Source organism: Brachycentrus maculatus, unplaced genomic scaffold, assembly GCF_059751285.1.
Source record: "Brachycentrus maculatus isolate JH-2025_06_01 unplaced genomic scaffold, ASM5975128v1 h1tg000380l, whole genome shotgun sequence".
In the NCBI taxonomy this organism is placed as follows: domain Eukaryota; kingdom Metazoa; phylum Arthropoda; class Insecta; order Trichoptera; family Brachycentridae; genus Brachycentrus; species Brachycentrus maculatus.
The window spans coordinates 28967-46644 of NW_028281129.1; the positions used below are offsets into that span (position 1 = coordinate 28967).

General features: G+C 35.2%; 1 protein-coding gene and 1 non-coding gene across 2 annotated transcripts; one reads left to right on the forward strand and one right to left on the reverse strand.

Moving 5' to 3' along the window:
• Nucleotides 1-463: 463 nt before the first annotated feature.
• Nucleotides 464-16877, forward strand: LOC148303191 (T-box transcription factor TBX1-B-like; the record flags this gene model as incomplete). Its single annotated transcript, XM_088270375.1, has 7 exons — nt 464-576; nt 1200-1429; nt 2290-2446; nt 2876-3028; nt 3896-3963; nt 13156-13241; nt 14092-16877. Coding segments are annotated over 7 exons (1253 nt in total), but the record flags the coding sequence as incomplete, so codon positions are not given.
• On the reverse strand, nt 15422-15493 carry TRNAP-UGG (transfer RNA proline (anticodon UGG)). Its single transcript has one exon. It is a non-coding gene; the product is annotated as a tRNA-Pro (tRNA).
• Nucleotides 16878-17678: the final 801 nt, after the last annotated feature.

A 17678-nucleotide genomic window follows, 5' to 3' on the forward strand; every position in this document is an offset into this window, starting at 1 on the left:
AAGATTTTTTTCCAACTGTCTACCTATTTTTTATTATTTAATTTTGGGGGACCGGAAAGGGTTAATTTATACCCTTTATATGTGGTGTATGCTCAATTCAATATTCCTCTTGAGTGATGGTACCTTATTAGTGGTCTCTGTGAGAAGAAGAAGCAGTGAGCAGCGTGGGCAGGGGCGGGCTGGGAACGGGAATGCGGCGGAGCGCCTGCCCGCATTCCTGAAGCCGGCCGACCGAATCGGTATTGAACTTTACCACTGGTTATTTTAAAATCGACACAATGTATTCATCACGAGATACCTCTTTAAGTTGTGTTCTGTTAGGCAGGTGTGTAGATATAGACTTCTTCGACTTACGACCGTTTTATCTTGCGACCGTCCGTCTTTGGAACCTCCAACTTACGATTGCAATAAAAAATGTTATTCAAAGGTAAATTTTAATCAAGTCACATTTTTGTTGTTACAGCGTGTCTTCAGTCTGCGGGGCGCAGCCGGGGGCGCCCGGGCGGAGGCTCAGGATCCGACAGTGAAGACTCTGCCCCCGCATCATCACACAGATCAAATACTCAAAGAAAAGAGGTATACAACTTTTTTGTAGATTAAAAGCATTGTTAACTTTGAGGTATGGTAATATAGCACTCTCTTTATCATTCATAGTTCACTCTATATAATACCACTTCGTGACTATCGGTTTCGATTATTCCATCAACAGCTGGAGGCGCGTTGCAGAAGCCTGGGTACCTATCCGACATCGGATCCGTGATAGATCATAAGGAACTGTCACGAGAGGTGGTATCATACTCGATTAAAATAGTCAAGGACATTGGTAACATAAACCAAGCTGGGACACAAAATGCGTCTTCTAGTGGAACGGAAGGTCTGCTAACGACAGTCAACAGTCCGACTTCTCCTGAGGAGTACAACGTGGCTTTCTCCCAGCCTGTTCCGAAGAATGTTCCTGATTGACCCACACTAGATCATCCCTCCTGTTCCCAACACAGATTAAAATAAAACATTTTTTTAAGTTAGAAGAAACAAAAATACACTTAATGATCTATACATATTGTACATAATAAGCAAGGTGAATAAAAAATGCAAATCCCGTCTAAAAAAAAACATTCCATCATCAGGTCAACTGTAGATTAAAGTTAAATTGCTTCGATCAATTTCACTTTAGTTTATTTTGAAATGATCTGTTGCAGAGTCTCCCCCTGCACCCCAGCCTGGCGTCGTGCTGCGCCCTGCTGGAGATGAAGCCCCTGTGGGACGAGTTCAACGAGCTCGGCACGGAGATGATCGTGACCAAGGCGGGCAGGCGCATGTTCCCCGCCTTCCAGGCGCGCCTGGGCGGCCTGGACCCCGCCGCCGACTACATGCTCATGATGGACTTCATTCCCGTGGACGACAAGAGATACAGATACGCGTTTCACAGGTGACCAAATACTGCAGCACAATCCTTGGAGTTTTGGCTCAAAGATATATAAGTATAGAACAATGGGGACCGCGCGGCCAGGTTTTAAACAAAAACACTTGTTTTATATCACTTGAGTTTTAACATACACAGCTTGTTCAATTAATACGTCATAAAACAAAATGTAACCTTCTTTAGAAGTTACATGTCTGTGTTTCCTTCAAAGTATTCACCTCCCCGACGCACACACTTATCTCAACGGTTTTTTTTTCCACTTTTGGAAACAGTCCTTGAGCGCTTATTTTGTGATGTTCTTCAGCTCCTTCGTCGCATTTGCCTTAATCTCGGGAACCATCTCAGATCTTCTTCTTTTCAAAGGTCTTTTGAGTTTGAGGAACAAGAAGAAGATGAAACAACAACGCTCACGACAATGCTCCTGACCATTCAGGCTTCAGAACTCGTGAGTTTTTCTCCAAACACTCGATCACTGTTCTTCCCCACTCACCCTACTCACCTGATCTCGCTCCTTCTGACTTATTCTTGTTCCCCAAACCCAAAAGACCTTTGAAAAGAAGAATATTTCAGACTGTTCCAAATGCGACTAAAGGATACATCAAAAGAAACATTCCAAGACTGTTTCCAAAAGTGGAAATGCCTTATGGATAAGTGTATGCGACTACTTTAAAGGAGACCCAGCATGTAACTTCTAAATAAAGTATGTACATTTTGTTTTATGTTTACTTATTAATTGAACGGCCCCCGTATTTCATTAAGACTAGTTTCAGAAGCTACAGATGCTCTGTGACGTCTCTAGAAAAACGATATTATAATTTGGGAGTGGTGAAGTTGGCATGTCCTGACCAAGTCTCTATCCTTCTTAGTTCGTCGTGGGTGGTGGCGGGCAAGGCGGACCCCACATCTCCCCCCAGGATCCACGTGCACCCGGACTCCCCGGCGCCAGGAGCGCAGTGGATGAAGCAGCTCGTCTCCTTCGACAAGCTCAAACTCACCAACAACCAGTTGGACGACAACGGCCACGTAAGTATCAAAACAGCGACAATAGTATGATGTATGTCAACACTTTTATGGAATAGGTACTATACACACACACACACACACACACACACACACACACACACACACACACACGCGCGCGCGCGCGCACCCCAACCAACATTACTTTCATAAGAATAACATTATCGGTGGATTTTTGTAATTGGCTGTAGATTTGTTAATTATTGTTGTATATTGTTTTGTAGTGGCTGTAAAAATCCCAAATAAATATAAAAAAATAATAATAATTAATTCTGAGTTACACTGTATCTTCTTCTGTTCATGTCAGGTCCCCCTGATGTCGACTGTCACTTGAGAGCAATTGTCCTTGTCTCGGGCAGCTCTAAACAGCGCCTCGACGGTCCTGATCCCCGTCCAATCTCGTATATTACACTGTATACCGTCAAATTTCAGATAATCCTCAATTCGATGCACCGCTACCAGCCGCGCTTCCACGTGGTGTACCTGCCCGGCAGGGGGGCTCCTCCCGCCGACAGCACCAACTACAGGACCTTCGTCTTCCCGGAGACCTGCTTCACGGCCGTCACAGCCTACCAAAACCACAGGGTCAGTCCCATATTCTTCTTCTTCTTCTGCTTCTTGGTGTAGGCCTGTGGCCTGCTTTTAAGAGGGATTAGCCTCCTACAATGTCGATTCCCAGCTATTTTTTTTTTCTTTTTTATTTTTTTTTATTGGAAGGAAAAACAACAGTTACAATATATGATAAATCAGAATACAAAAAAAAACATGAGTACCAATTACAGTTCTTCACACCTATGCATAAGAAAAGTCTATATGTAAGAAGAGACATGAGACAAGGATGGGATAAAGAGAAAAGGAGATGGCAGTGATAGGAAAAGAAGAAAAGGAAAGGACAGGGAATAGAATTACCCTTTTAGGTTTATAAGATTTCTAACAATTTAGTCTATCGACCCATCTCTTTGGTGGTCTGCCGGGAGTCGTCTACCATGGGGTAGGTACCATATTGCTTTGATCTATCTCGGCTGAAAGCAGAGTGAAGGCTACAGAATAAAATAACAAATTTGTAGTTACAATTTATATTTGAACCAATAACTTAGTAATATTAGTAAATAACCACTCACCGAGATTTTTATGTCTACCGGTTTCGAGACGTACCAGTCTCTTCGTCAGGACAATCACTACCACAGCATGCAAACAATTGTTTGCATGCTGTGGTAGTTGAAGAGACGGGTACGTCTCGAAACCGGTAGTCATAAAAATCTCGGTGAGTGGTTATATACTAATATTTTTAACATTTTTGTAAAAAAATAAATAAGTAAAAATGACTAACCACAAAGTAAATGCTTTAAATATGAATAATATAGGGAATATTATGTTTTTCCATTTTATGATCAAAATATAACTTTGTTTTGAAATCACTATGAATATTTTAAGGTATTTTGTTTATTCCAGATAACCCAACTAAAAATAGCAAGTAATCCATTCGCCAAGGGTTTCAGAGACTGCGATCCTGATGATTGGTGAGTCACTTGCTTTATTTTTCTTACTAACATCTCAACATAGATGAAGAAAATATGGAAGTCTCTAATATTCTCTAAACCCAGGTTACATGTAACGTAATTGATTATTTTGCTTAAAACACTGTTTTTTTATTGATAAAAGTTTTTCTTCGAAATAAATATATGGCTTTGAAAAGAAAGTGTTATTGATAGGTGAGGAATTAAAAAAAATATATGAAAAATTTTTTTCGTCAAATTCGCATATACATAAATTATTTTTTTTTAATGTGCGCCGGCAACACGTACGGCTTCTCGTGAAGCCGGTGGCGAACTGTTTTTGTATATTTGAGAGAACACCCTTAAGTAATTCAAAAATCCTATGTAGGGCCATAGATAAGCGGTGTTGCATACGCCATATCTATATTTCAGAGTCACTTGGAAGTTAGATAGTTCGTGTCCGGTTGTGGTCCCGCGGTTAGTGTGTGCAAACTCTTCAGTCAGAGTTTGTAGGTTCGAATCTACTGTACCACAATTTCATACCTATTTTTAATAATGAGCCGGTCAGGCTTACAGAAATCGCATGAAAATGAATTAATTTTATAAATAATAAATCACAAATATTTATCTTTTAAAAAAATCAAAAATCTGGCTACGGAAGCAGAGAAATCAAATAATTAGGGCCCTTGTGCACTACACGGAATTTTACTGTCCGGCAGTCCAGTTAGCATGATAAAACGAATGATTGGCTTGGATTGGCTTTTGGCCGTCTTTCTTTGGATCCGTTTGCTTGATCGGTGCTATTTTTTTTAATTACCTAACGTCTAAGTGACTCTGAAATCTAGCTACGGCTTATGCAACACCACTTATCATTTCCCTACTCAGGCTTCAACTTTATAAGTTTCATAGCCTATGCCTACTCGTGAGTGGATTTACTCTTTATGTTTAAAGTTACTATAATTTCATGTAATTCATGAGTGAAAATTCTAGGCAAAAAAACCCTCGCGATCACGCTAAACTGTCGTAGTCGCTTTAATTTTTAAAAAAAACGGACTGCCGGACGGTAAAATTCCGTGTAGTGCACAAGCGCTTATACTACTTTTTTAAAGCACAAATTTGATCACAAGCCCTTCACGCTTCATCGTCAAGAAACCCTGTTAACAACGCCGACAAACGCCATAAATCCTTCCAAATTACGAGGTGTCTCTTCAAGCAACTGTCGGAAATAAATCCGGAGCGCTGCGGAGCGTTATACAGTAATTGCGATGAATCCAGAGACATCGCGCGTCCAGCAGCCGATGTATCAAGAGGTTAATTCGTCGTTACTCACTCGGAGCGCAGCGCCTTGATCCCTGCTGTCAAAACATTGACAATCCGCCGTCATTTGCTCACCGCGAACATGAATTCTTAAAAATGATAGTTAAATTTAACCCTCTGCCGCTGGACGACCGTGCTGCGAACCGACGAGACGCGTACTTATCTCCATTTAGCAACATTTTTTTTTAAATTTATGTATATTTGTAGTCTGTGTATTTTTATATTATTTTGAGAAATAAAAAGACTTTGTTTTTTGATCCACTCACATTTTGATTAACCAACTAGTTAGTCATAAATTAAACCCTGAAGAGGGCAACAGGTTGTTGCCGAAACTAGTCGGTTTTTAAAAATGTGAGTGGATCAAAAAACAAAAACTTTTTATTTCCACAAAGTTAATGCTTTCAATATTCAAAACGTATGTATTTTTAATATATGTATAGCCAGCGCCCTTGGGTAGTATTTTACGAAAATGGCGCCATATTCTACTATTATTCCAAAAAATCCACATTTTTTATTACTACATATTTATATAATAATCCAATTTTTATATAATAAAATAACTTCAAACCCTTATCCGCACCCAATGGTGCATAGGGCACTGCATCGTGATGACCCAGTGTTATCTTGATCGTTACTTACACGAAGGCAAGGTGATCACTCCTGCGTCTCAGGGACCAGTCCAGGTTTCGTTGTTACCGAAATCATCAGATTGGTGGGAGGCTAGACAAAATTCAATGTTGGGTTGAAAACAATGATTTTCAACATATTATTTTTTCTGACAAAACGAATACAAATTGAGTGAATTTAAGTGTTTTATTCGAATAATAATTTCATATATGTTTAAAAATAGTATTTTGCTACTTTATATATTTAAAAATTTTATTTCTGTTTTATTCCCAAAACGGTAAAATTCTACACACACATATAAAAAAAATATAATTTAGAAATGTCGTTGGATGATGTTTGGTAAGCAGGGGGTTAAGCCGAAGCGCCACTTCAGCTTTGCATAAATCGAGATTACGAGCCGCTATATTAAAATAAACATAATATAAGGTATGAGTATAGTCCATTTTGTAAACGATTATTGTCCGTCACGTCCCGTTTGATGTGCGGGGAATAATGGCGCGTTGAAAATTCTGGCGCGCTCTTATTTTGAATCGCCTCTCGAACGATGAAGGATTGACGACCAATCTTTTTTCCACTTTTTCTATGGCCTTGGGTTTGCGTTCGGAAAGTAGGCACTTACGTCAGAATGCAGATTTAGGATATTGTACGCATCGAATATTTTATAAATTTGACGAAAAAATTATTAACACGTTATTTTAGGAATAAGTATTTATATAATATTAGCACAGTTCAGCCTGACTCCTGATGTAGCGTAAAAAGCAAATAATAATATCTACATATTTTAAAATGGATAAAATCCCTCTCTTATTTATTTCGACGATAGGACAAATAAAAAAACAATAGGAAAATCAGTGCAGTAAATAATTGTCCGCCTCCGTAGTGTAATGGTTAGCACTCTTGGCTAGCGTACTGGAGGTCCCGGGTTTAATTCTTAGCGCGGGGTCAAATAAAAAAAAGTGGATTTATATTATTCACTGACACTTCGTGATGGAATTGCATTTTAATATATTATTAGATTAAAACCAATATTTTTAGCTTTTCCACTTTATTTTTTTTTGACCAGCGACCGGGTTTCGTTGTTACCGACATTATCAGACTGGTGATGTCGGTAACGACGAAACCCGGTCGCTGGTCAAATAAAAATAAAGTGGAAAAGCTAAAAACATTGGTTTTAATCTAATAATATATTAAAAATAAGTGGTTTTTCACTCCAATATTTATTCGACATTACCCCACACTCGTACCTGAAGCGGTCTGATCGCTTTTCCTTCATGTGTTAATGATCAAGATAACACTGCGTTAATATGATGCAGTGCCCTATGCACCATCAACGTTTTTTTGAAGAAGAAATAGTTCATTAAATACTCTCCCTGTGAGTTAAAAAGTTTATAGCAATACACGTAAAGACTATATTGATAGAATCCTTTTAAGTTCGCAGGAAGTTATTCAGTAACTGAACGGAACCCATAAAAATATCTGCGCTATCAAATGCGTCCCATAAACAATGCCAAAGGAAGCCAAATCATTTACATAGACAATGTATGCGGATGACAGCTGTAACCTCAAACCAACCGAGTATTACTGTCATTTTACTTACAACACCTACCGATTTTCACTTCATCCAAGGTGGCAACACTATTAGTGTTACCCTTCAAATAAATTTGCACTATTTTGTTTCACGTTAGATCTAAAACTAACTCACCAAGTAACCATAACACAAGTCGAAATTCCGTTTTTTTACACGATTTACATTGCCGGATAACCACGAAAAAGTTACAAACTAAGATAATAAATACAAAGCGCTGACCGCCATCTGGACGCCAATGTAGGACAAATAATTAAAAGAAGAAGAAGATTGTGCTTTTTTCAAAGTGGAAGGTTTTGGCGGGAAACTATTCCCCTGACGTGGTGTTTGTTTTTTTTTAATGCTACCGCTCACGACTCGCAAGATGTTTACGCACGGGCTCAGTGGCGACAAGTGCCTTTTTTGTGGAATTATTTTTATTTATCCTATATTGTCCTATCCTATACCTATAGCTTTTGAGGTGTGTGCTTGGTTTGAACTGGGTTCCTCCATATTCTTAGAAACTATGTACAATTTGTAAATTCTGATAAACCCAGATTTGTGAACAAGTATTTGGACACAGTCAAAATGTTGTGAATACCAAGTCAAAGTTATAAATAATTATTCTTCTTCTACTTCTTACCCTTATCCGCACCCAATGGTGCATAGGGCACTTTATCGTATTGATGCAGTGTTATCTTGATCATTTCTTACATGGAGGCAAGGTGATCACTCCAGCTCTTCAGGAACCACTCCAGGATAATATTAAATAAATATTAGACTTTAAAGTCACTCATATTTATTTTTGACCCCCCACTGGGCATCAAACCCGGGACCTCCAGCACAGTAGTTAAACACGCTAACCATTACACCACGGAGGCGAATAAATAAAGTTGCATGGAAAAAATTTTATCAGATTTTCAGGCATAGGTAAAATAATCCGTGTTTGGATCTTGCATGCAAATAAAAGGGTCTCTACTAAATGATAGCTTTCTAAATCCAATCATTGATGACTGTTGCGAACTCAAGCATGGAAACTCAATCATAAATGATACATTTCCGAAGTGTGATTATCAATCATGTTTAGAATGGTGCAGTGCTCCGCAACCTTTTCTCACCTACGACACCAAAATTCTTCCTAAAATTCGACACCACACCAAAAACTAAAATACATATAAAAGTAAAATAAATAGAACATTATTTAATTATAAAAAAAATTCTATACGTATTACATTTTTATAAATCGACAATATTTGGAAAAATCATTTGTCATTGTGTATTAAATACATAATGAAAAAATAAAAATAAATGTCAAATACATTGAATTTGACACCGGTTACTCGGTGAATGTTACACATGTTGCTCACTCCTTTCAAGAACGTCATAAATCAAAAATCGTCAATTTTCAGTTATGCGTGTTTTCAGAATGCACAGAAAATGTACTATATCCCAGAAAAAGAGTTATAATAACTTAATATTTTTAACTTAATATTTACCCGCTACAGGGCATAATATGTGGTTTTGGAATTTTAAAGAAAAAATGTATTGTTTAATTATTTTTTTAAATCTACTAAATATTTTTCAAATGTAGACAAAACCTTCAAGTTTTACCTAAAGAGATCTGTTACCCAGTAAAATCTTCAATAAGTGGCTTGATATTTATTTTTAATACATTGTATTATATTTTTAAACTTTTAAAACCTTCTCCTGAAAAATCAAGTTTTTTGATTTATTTATGACGTTCTTGAAAGGAGTGAGCGATATGTAAAGTGATCGCTTAACCAGCCTATGAGAGGTCGCAAGCCCTGTAAATACCTAAACTTCCATATTCTTATTCATTTATGTTGAGATGTCAAAAAGTATTTGTATAATAGTAGCCTATAAGGAGATAAAAATCTTCAATTCATTATTTTCAAGTATTTTCAATTCGGGACGCCACTGAGGCCATAGCGTGTCTTTCAATACCCTTCCCCAGTGCAATCTGTGGTCGACGTTGTATAATATTTACGATTTTTTCCTAATAATAAACACTCTCCTCTCATATTTTTCACTTACTCGTACATCTTCATAACCAAATTCTTCAGCTCGTAGATTTTAATATGAGCACTCTCCTACTTATCTATTAATGTTGCATAATTTTTCGTATTACGGTAAAATATAAATTATAACTTGTAGCAATGCCAAATAATCTATGACTTTTAAAGTCTTAATAGTCATAGATTATCTAATAGCCAAGTAGGTACTAGCAAGTACCTACCTAGGCGTTAATTTCTCAAAAATGATTATAGATTAGGAGAGTAATAAAAAAGAAAGTTTAAAAATTAAATTGATATTATTATGTGCCTTCAATATAACGCAAAGTTTTTTGATGTCTAGTAATATCATTCTCATTACAGTAAACAATCAAATTATTCGACTTTTAAGTATTGAGTTATCAAGGAAAAAAATCATATAAATAATGGTGATTATTTAACAAAAGAACTTTGTAAAATAATCACCATACACCTTCTTTGTATTTTAATAGCATTGTTAACATTATACTATGGTGATATAGGCCAGTGTTTCGCAAACTTTTTTTCTTCAAGGTACACCTGCCAAATCAAGAAATTTTAGAGGTACACCAAAGATTTTTTTTATTTAATATTGATTTATAATTAAAATTAATGTAATGCAAAAACATATATAACATATCGCTTACTCCTTTCAAGAACGTCATAAATCAAAAAAACTAGGTTTTTCAGGAGAACGTTTTTAAAGTTTAAAAATATAATACAATGTATAAAAAATAAATACCAAGGCTCTTATTGAACTTTTTAATGTGCAACACATCTTTTCAGGTAAAATCTAAAGGTTTTTTCTCCATTTAAAAAATATTTAGTTTGTTTTAAAAAATAATTAAACAATACCTTTTCTTCAAAATGCAAAAACAACACTTTCTACCCTGTAGCGGGTAAATATTAAGTTGAAAATATACCTCTTTTGCTGGGATATAGTACATTTTTTATGCATTCCGAAAACATGCACAACTGAAAATTGACGATTTTTGATTTATGACGTTCTTGAAAGGAGTGAGCGATATGTTTAATGCGAAATGTGAGCCTGCTTAACTGAGCACAGGCGATCAAAATTTTGAGCAATTGTTGATAAGGCTGTGTTATCTCCACCAAAGAAGACTTTTTTCCGCGGCACACCAACTAATCACCACGGTACACCAGTGTGCCGCGGCACACACTTTGCGGAACACTGATATATAGGTAATACTCTCCTTCATCGTTCACTTTGTGTAATACCACTCAAACGTTCTACTTCACGACTGCCAGTTTCGGAATAACCATTCCCTCATCAGGTTAAAAAAATATTCTCTCCAATTTCAGTCATTCCCGAAGATTATCCATCGCATCACAGCTGGACTTATTTTTTTTATAAAACTTGTACCTACACCTTAAATTAAAAATATATACATGTATATTACCATAAAGTGACTGCCGAATCAATTTATGAAAAGTATAACCATTTATTTCATTTTACAGTTTCTTCAAAATCCTTTTCTATTTATGTCCATAAGCAGAATTCCTTCCCATATTGTACTCTCTACGTGTTCCATGTTACAATCGATTTCGTAATCCAGCTCCTATATAAAGCGTCCATCCATCCATACAGTGTTGATTTAATCGGACGAGTATTGTTCCAATATGCATCCTTTTGTTTATTGAAAAATGCTTATTGCGTAATGTGAAAACAGTAAACTATTTACACGAAAAGCAGAAAAGATTCGGCGTATACCAATCAACAAATAAATTGAAATGAGAAATTTTGCTTTGGCAGGACTCTTAACCCATTGCACCACTTATAAAGATAACATAATTTGTTCATACAAAACACTTTATAATTTTGTAACTTTTTTATTGCAGTAACATTAAGACTACAAAACACTAAATAACACACAATATAAAGTTGGTAAAATATAATATATAAATATACACTGATATAACAGTTTCTGCTTAATCAAAAGCTTCTTTACATCTCACCAATAGATGTCTCTAGTGAAGTTCTAGTGATTCAAGAACAAGGTTTCTAAATTGGTTCATATATATAGAACTTCCAAGAATTTGAGTAGTGTGGTTGTCAAAATGGGTAGAATTGGTGAATGTTACACGTGTGTAAAGTGATCACTTAAACCAGCCTATGACGGTCGTCAGCCCCGTAAATGCCCAGACTTCCATATTCTTCTTCATCTTTTATGAGATGTCAAACAATAAAATATAAAGGCATATTTTATAAAATTGTGATTATTACATTTTATTATGAAATCAGTAACCGATATATCGTACTCGCACAGGAAAAAATGACCAACCAACATAACGTAAAATGTTCAGGAGGGCCATTTAAGTCACTTTCGCTTGGCAAGAAAATAAACACCAATGCAGTTAGTCATTTTTAACAAGTCAATATATCATATATACTTCCTAGTTTAAAATCCTTAAGGACTTTTTTCAGGGCAATATTAAGCTAGTAAGATATCAAATAGTCAATGATCACTCTTTTGTAAAAAAATGCACTTGGTCACTTTCTCCTTTCAAGAACGTCATAAATCAAAAACTTGATTTTTCAGGAGAAGGTTTTGAAAGATTAAAAATATAATACAATGTTTTTAAAATAAATATCAAGCCACTTATTGAACTTTTTATTGTGCAACAGATCTTTTTAGGTAAAACCTGAAGGTTTTATTCTCCATTTGAAAAATATTTACTGTATTTAAAGAAATAATTAAACAATACCTTTTCTTCAAAATGCAAAAACAACACTTTATGCCCTGTAGCGGGTAAATATTAAGTTAAAAATATGCCGCTTTTGCTGGGATATATTACATTTTGTAGGCATTCCGAAAACATTCACAACTGAAAATTAACGATTTTTGATATATCGCTCACTCCTTTCAAGAACGTCATAAATCAAAAATCGTCAATTTTCTGTTGTACATGTTTTCGGAATGCCGAGAAAATGTACTATATCCCAGCAAAAGAGACATATTTTCAACTTAATATTTACCCGCTGCAGGGCAGAAAGTGTTGTTTTTGCATTTTGGAGAAAATGTATTTTTTAATTATTTTTTTAAATATACTAAATATTTTCAAATGGAGAAAAAATCTTCAGGTTTTACCTAAAAAGATATGTTGCATAGTAAAAAGCACAGTAAGTGGCTTGATATTTATTTTTAATACATTGTAGGTATTATATTTTTAAACTTTAAAACGTTCTCCTGAAAAATCAAGTTTTTTGATTTATGACGTTCTTGAAAGGAGTGAGCGATATGACGTTGTTACAGGAGTGAGCGATATTTCATACTAAAAATTTCTCAAAGTATAAATGTATTACTCTGTAACTCTATGTAAATTTGTAATAAAATTTAATATACAATGATTTTGCAGAATTTCTAGAGAATACAAATTTATTTGTAAAATTTATGCGTTCTCGAGTAATCAGAATTTCAACTGAAAATTTCTCAAGCTTTAAAATTTACTCTGAAACTCTCTGTTAGTAATAAAATTTAATACAATGATTTTGCAGAATGTCTAGAGAATACAAATTTGTTTGCAAAAGTAATCCGAAAAAGCGATCTATAAAGTAGGACATTGCTGACCGCATCTCGCGGTTTCTTGATTCGTTCAATCTTGTATCCAAATAATCAAATATCTTTGTTTTTTCAGTGGGACCGAAGCGATGTCGCAGTTTCAATCGTCGGGACAACGCGTCAATAGAAATCAACATCGGACAACTCCGAACTCTTCCAAAGGTAATAGCTTAAATTATAACTATATTATTTCGAGAAATAAAAATACTTTGTGTTCTGATCCACTCACATTTTTATTTAACCAACTAGTTTCGGCAACAACCTGTTGCCCTCTTCAGGGTTACATTTATTACGAAACTAGTTGGTTAAATAAAAATGTGAGTGGATCAGAACACAAAGTATTTTTATTTCTCGAAATAATATATCAAGATGATCCACAAAGTTAATGCTTTCAATATTCAAAACATAAATTATAACTGACTAATTAATCAGGAAATAAAATTAACAGGCTCACTCTATTAAAAATATATTCGTGAACTTATTCTGAATGAATCTTTTTTATTCTTTTTCAATTTTATTACACCAAGCAAATTCTCAACCTATCAAAATTACAAATAAAATAAGAATGGAATCCAACAACAGTTCATATATGGTATACATCTCAAATTAATGCAATTTATTTTTAGTTAAAGTTTTACTTAGTTAATACCACTTTTTCTTAAAATGAAATGCATTAAAACACATGTCACAATAGATTTTAAGAAATAGTGGTATTGACTAAGTAAATTTTATATTAAAAATGGAAAGATTTTACCACAATGTGACGAATCAATTAATGAAAAGCACTTGATTTTATTTGATAACTATTTTAGTCTCCGCCTCCATAGTGTAGTGGTAATAACGTTTGCCTACTATAATACTAGAGGACCCGGATTCGATTCCCAGGGGGGATAAAAATGTTTTTTTCGTCTAGTATTGCACTATTGGGTGCGGATGACGTTCAGTAGTAGTGGTTATATATTTTAGTATTTTAATGGTTCACTTTAAATATGGCTGTATTATTTTGTTACAGACGAAGACATTCACCATCCTACGTCGCCAATTCAAATAACCCCACTAGTCCCCACGAACAACAACACTATCAACGAGCCAAATTCGTCTCTCGGCATACTGGCCCAGTCGTCTTCCCTGCGGTACACCCAGCCCAGTACCTCGCTCTCGCTGCCGACGTCTAATTTTGCGCCGCAGATATCCACGCTGTCGCAGATCGCTCCCATCTCGCAGATCTCCCCGATCTCGCAGATCTCCCAGCCGTATCCAGGAGAGCCTTGCTCCTACGGGCCTATATATCACCACCACCATCACTATGGCCAGCTCCCTGGTTATGGCGGCAAGGGAGGGCAAAGCCGACAGCCTGCGTATGTTCCTCAGGCATCTTTCTATCCCGCACCGACGCAGAGCTCCTCTAGAGGCACCGCGCCGGGAGGGTATATCATGCACGACTATGCACCTAGATAATATACTTCTACTTATTCTGAGTGTAGGCCTTATGACCTATTTTTAAGAAGGATTAGCCTCGATTCCAGCTATCAATCCATCTCTTTGGTGGTCTGCCCGTGAGTCGTCAATATACCTTTGGGTTGGCCATGCAGTATAATATGGGGGAATCTGGATGGTTCTATTCTCCTCATATATACTTCTTCTTTTTCTTCTTGGTGTAGGCCTTATGGCCTGTTTTTGAGAGGGATTAGCCTTCTTCGTTGTCGATTCCCAGCTATCAATCCAGTACAATATTTTTAATTCTAATCGAAGCGCTCTTGAGGTTGTATTTTACGAAAAGGCTCTGTCTAAATCGTCCAATTTTTCATTGAATTTAACCGTATACATGTATACTCTCTGTAAATCTCTTTTTTGTACTGGGCTCAAGTAACACATCAAAGCTCATGTAGCCCCGTTCAACGGTATACATTTCCAAAAGCGTGGCCGTCAATATAATGACCATAACGCCCTGTATGACCATGACGACCATGATGATCGCCGAGCTAGGAGGTTGCGTCGCAACATGCGCGTTCCGATTCACCAAAAATATTCACAAATAAACAAATACTTTAAATAAACAATTTTTTGTGAAAAATAGAATTTTTAGTTGTTGTAATAACCCTTTGTTTTCGCTTCTATCTCCACTTAATTTGAAACGGACCATATTTTCAAAGTCATCAGAAATTTTAGCATTCACATTAAAAAAAATCCTTGTAAACCTTGTGACATTAATGAAATAGATTCAAACCCCATTTCAGTTGAAGTTGAAAGTAGGCTGCTTCCTGTCTTCACGACTCTTGATCCTCTCACATCTTTAACTATGTTCATTTATTTTTTATTTAAAAAAAATATAAAAATAAACCGGGCTCGTCCGGGATTTGAACCCGGGACCTCTCGCACCCAAAGCGAGAATCATACCCCTAGACCAACGAGCCGTGATAGAAATCGCTCTAAATTAGTAGCAACTCGTTCGTTTATTGTTTATTGTTACTGTCTTGTTTATCTTTATACTCACATACATATATTCTGTGTATGTGTGTGTTATCAGCTGATTAAACACAACGTTTGAAATTATGTCAACGTAATCGGGTATTATTCTTTGCATTTTATTAATACGCATATAAATTTAGATGATTTTACTAAACAATAAAAAGATGCATTTTTAATTTAAGTTTTTCTTCGTAGGTACCACTATTTCTTAAAAATCTAGACACATATAAGAATAAACCCATAATTAACAATAAGACAGTGAATAAAGCGTCCTCCCTATTGTCTATGTTCCCACTGACAAGAAGAAAAAAAATACGTCGGGTTGTGGTCCCGTGGTTAGTGTCGCGGACTTTTAAGTCAGAGTTTCTCGGATCGAGAGTTCGACCACAATTTGATACCTTTTTCTGATAATGAGCCGCTTAGGCTCACAGAAATACTATGAAATTGATATATTTGTGTAAATAATAAAACACAAATATTTCTCTTTAAAAAAAATAAAAACAGCCCCCTCTTCACCTTCAACGTCCCAAGGACCCAACTCTAAAATTTAGAATTAGCTTCACACACGGTGTTTTTAAAGGATGCGGAATGATCGAAACACGTGTCACAATAGATTTTAAGAAATAGTGGTATTTACTAGGTAAAACTTTAATTAATTTTTTTACCATAAAGTGAATGCCGAATCAATCAATGAAATAAAAATATGGTCTAATCCCGAGGTCGTCAACCTTTTGAGAGTCTAGGGAAAAAATCTAATTTGAAAATTTTATTTGATAAGTGAAATATGGAAATTATTGAAGAAATCGCATAGTTCATTCCTAAATAAGAGCGTCCACCATTGTAAAAAACCAATGTTAAAAAATTAGGCCTTTAATTGGCATTTACATGAGGTCAGTATGGACTGTATTTTCATTGGTCAGTATATTTTCCATCTAGAAAATTTTCTAAGCAAACTTTTGGCTTGATGGAATGGATAAGTATAATGGTAAAAGTATTAGAAAATCGGCTAGATGGAAAATACGTATATTGATTTGCCTTAAAAGAATCCCTCGAAAATCGGCTTGGAGCAAATGACGCATTGAACGTAATTCCCGGTATTTACTGGGCAAATATAATTACGAATATATTTTGTAAATACCTTTGTTGACGACTATCCAAAGAAATTATATTTTAAAGTTAAGATTAAGTATCGAATAATTATATTCGCGCCTTTTTGGAATAAATTTTTCCTACAAATGTCAAATTATATACCAAAGTGTACTTACTATTAATTATTATTACAAATTACATATTATGTCACTATTATTAAGTAGATATTTTTGTAAATAAATTATATTTCTACAAAATTGACTGTATTTTATTTAATTACTCAAAAATACAACATTGTTCATAAAATGCAAAGGGAGATGTATCTACTGCTGTATATGTGCTGTATCACAGTAATAACAAAGCTGTATCAGGGCTATGATTCCATCCGGAAGTTAACATTTTAACTACCAAATGTAGATAACGTTGGCTTCATTTGGTAAAAACCAATGTTTATTGATTATTTTAAGTTATATTAAATTTCTGACAATACAGGTCCACAAACGGTTTAAAAATCCTAAAGTCGTTAAAAATACATTCTAGAAGAAAAGTTAAATATATCTGTACAAATTTATGCATACAAAATTATTTTATACATAACTTTTATATATTTTTTTTATTGATATGAAAAATAAATATATAGTTATGTCGTTATAAATGTTAAAACTGTAAATTGTGCTGAATTTTGTATGGAATTTTCGTTGAAGGGGTTTATTTTTAGATATTTACCGACATTTATATACATCTTTATTTATAAATAATAATGCTTATAGACACCGATAGTATGCCATTTTTTATAGAGTAGGTACCTACCTTCTCTAGTATCTAGGTTCTTACTTTATGGTTCGTTCTTACGCGACAATTTGTGAATTTACGAACAGGAGAATTTTGTAGAAACCTACTCGGGAAAATAGGACAAGAAACAATTCCAAGTTTGAAAACTTTTCAAATTCGCCACTTTCCCATTCGCGCACAAAACGTCAGAATCGAAAGCATTTTCTAAATCCGTTACTCATAAAACAGAAATAGGTGCATAACAATTTA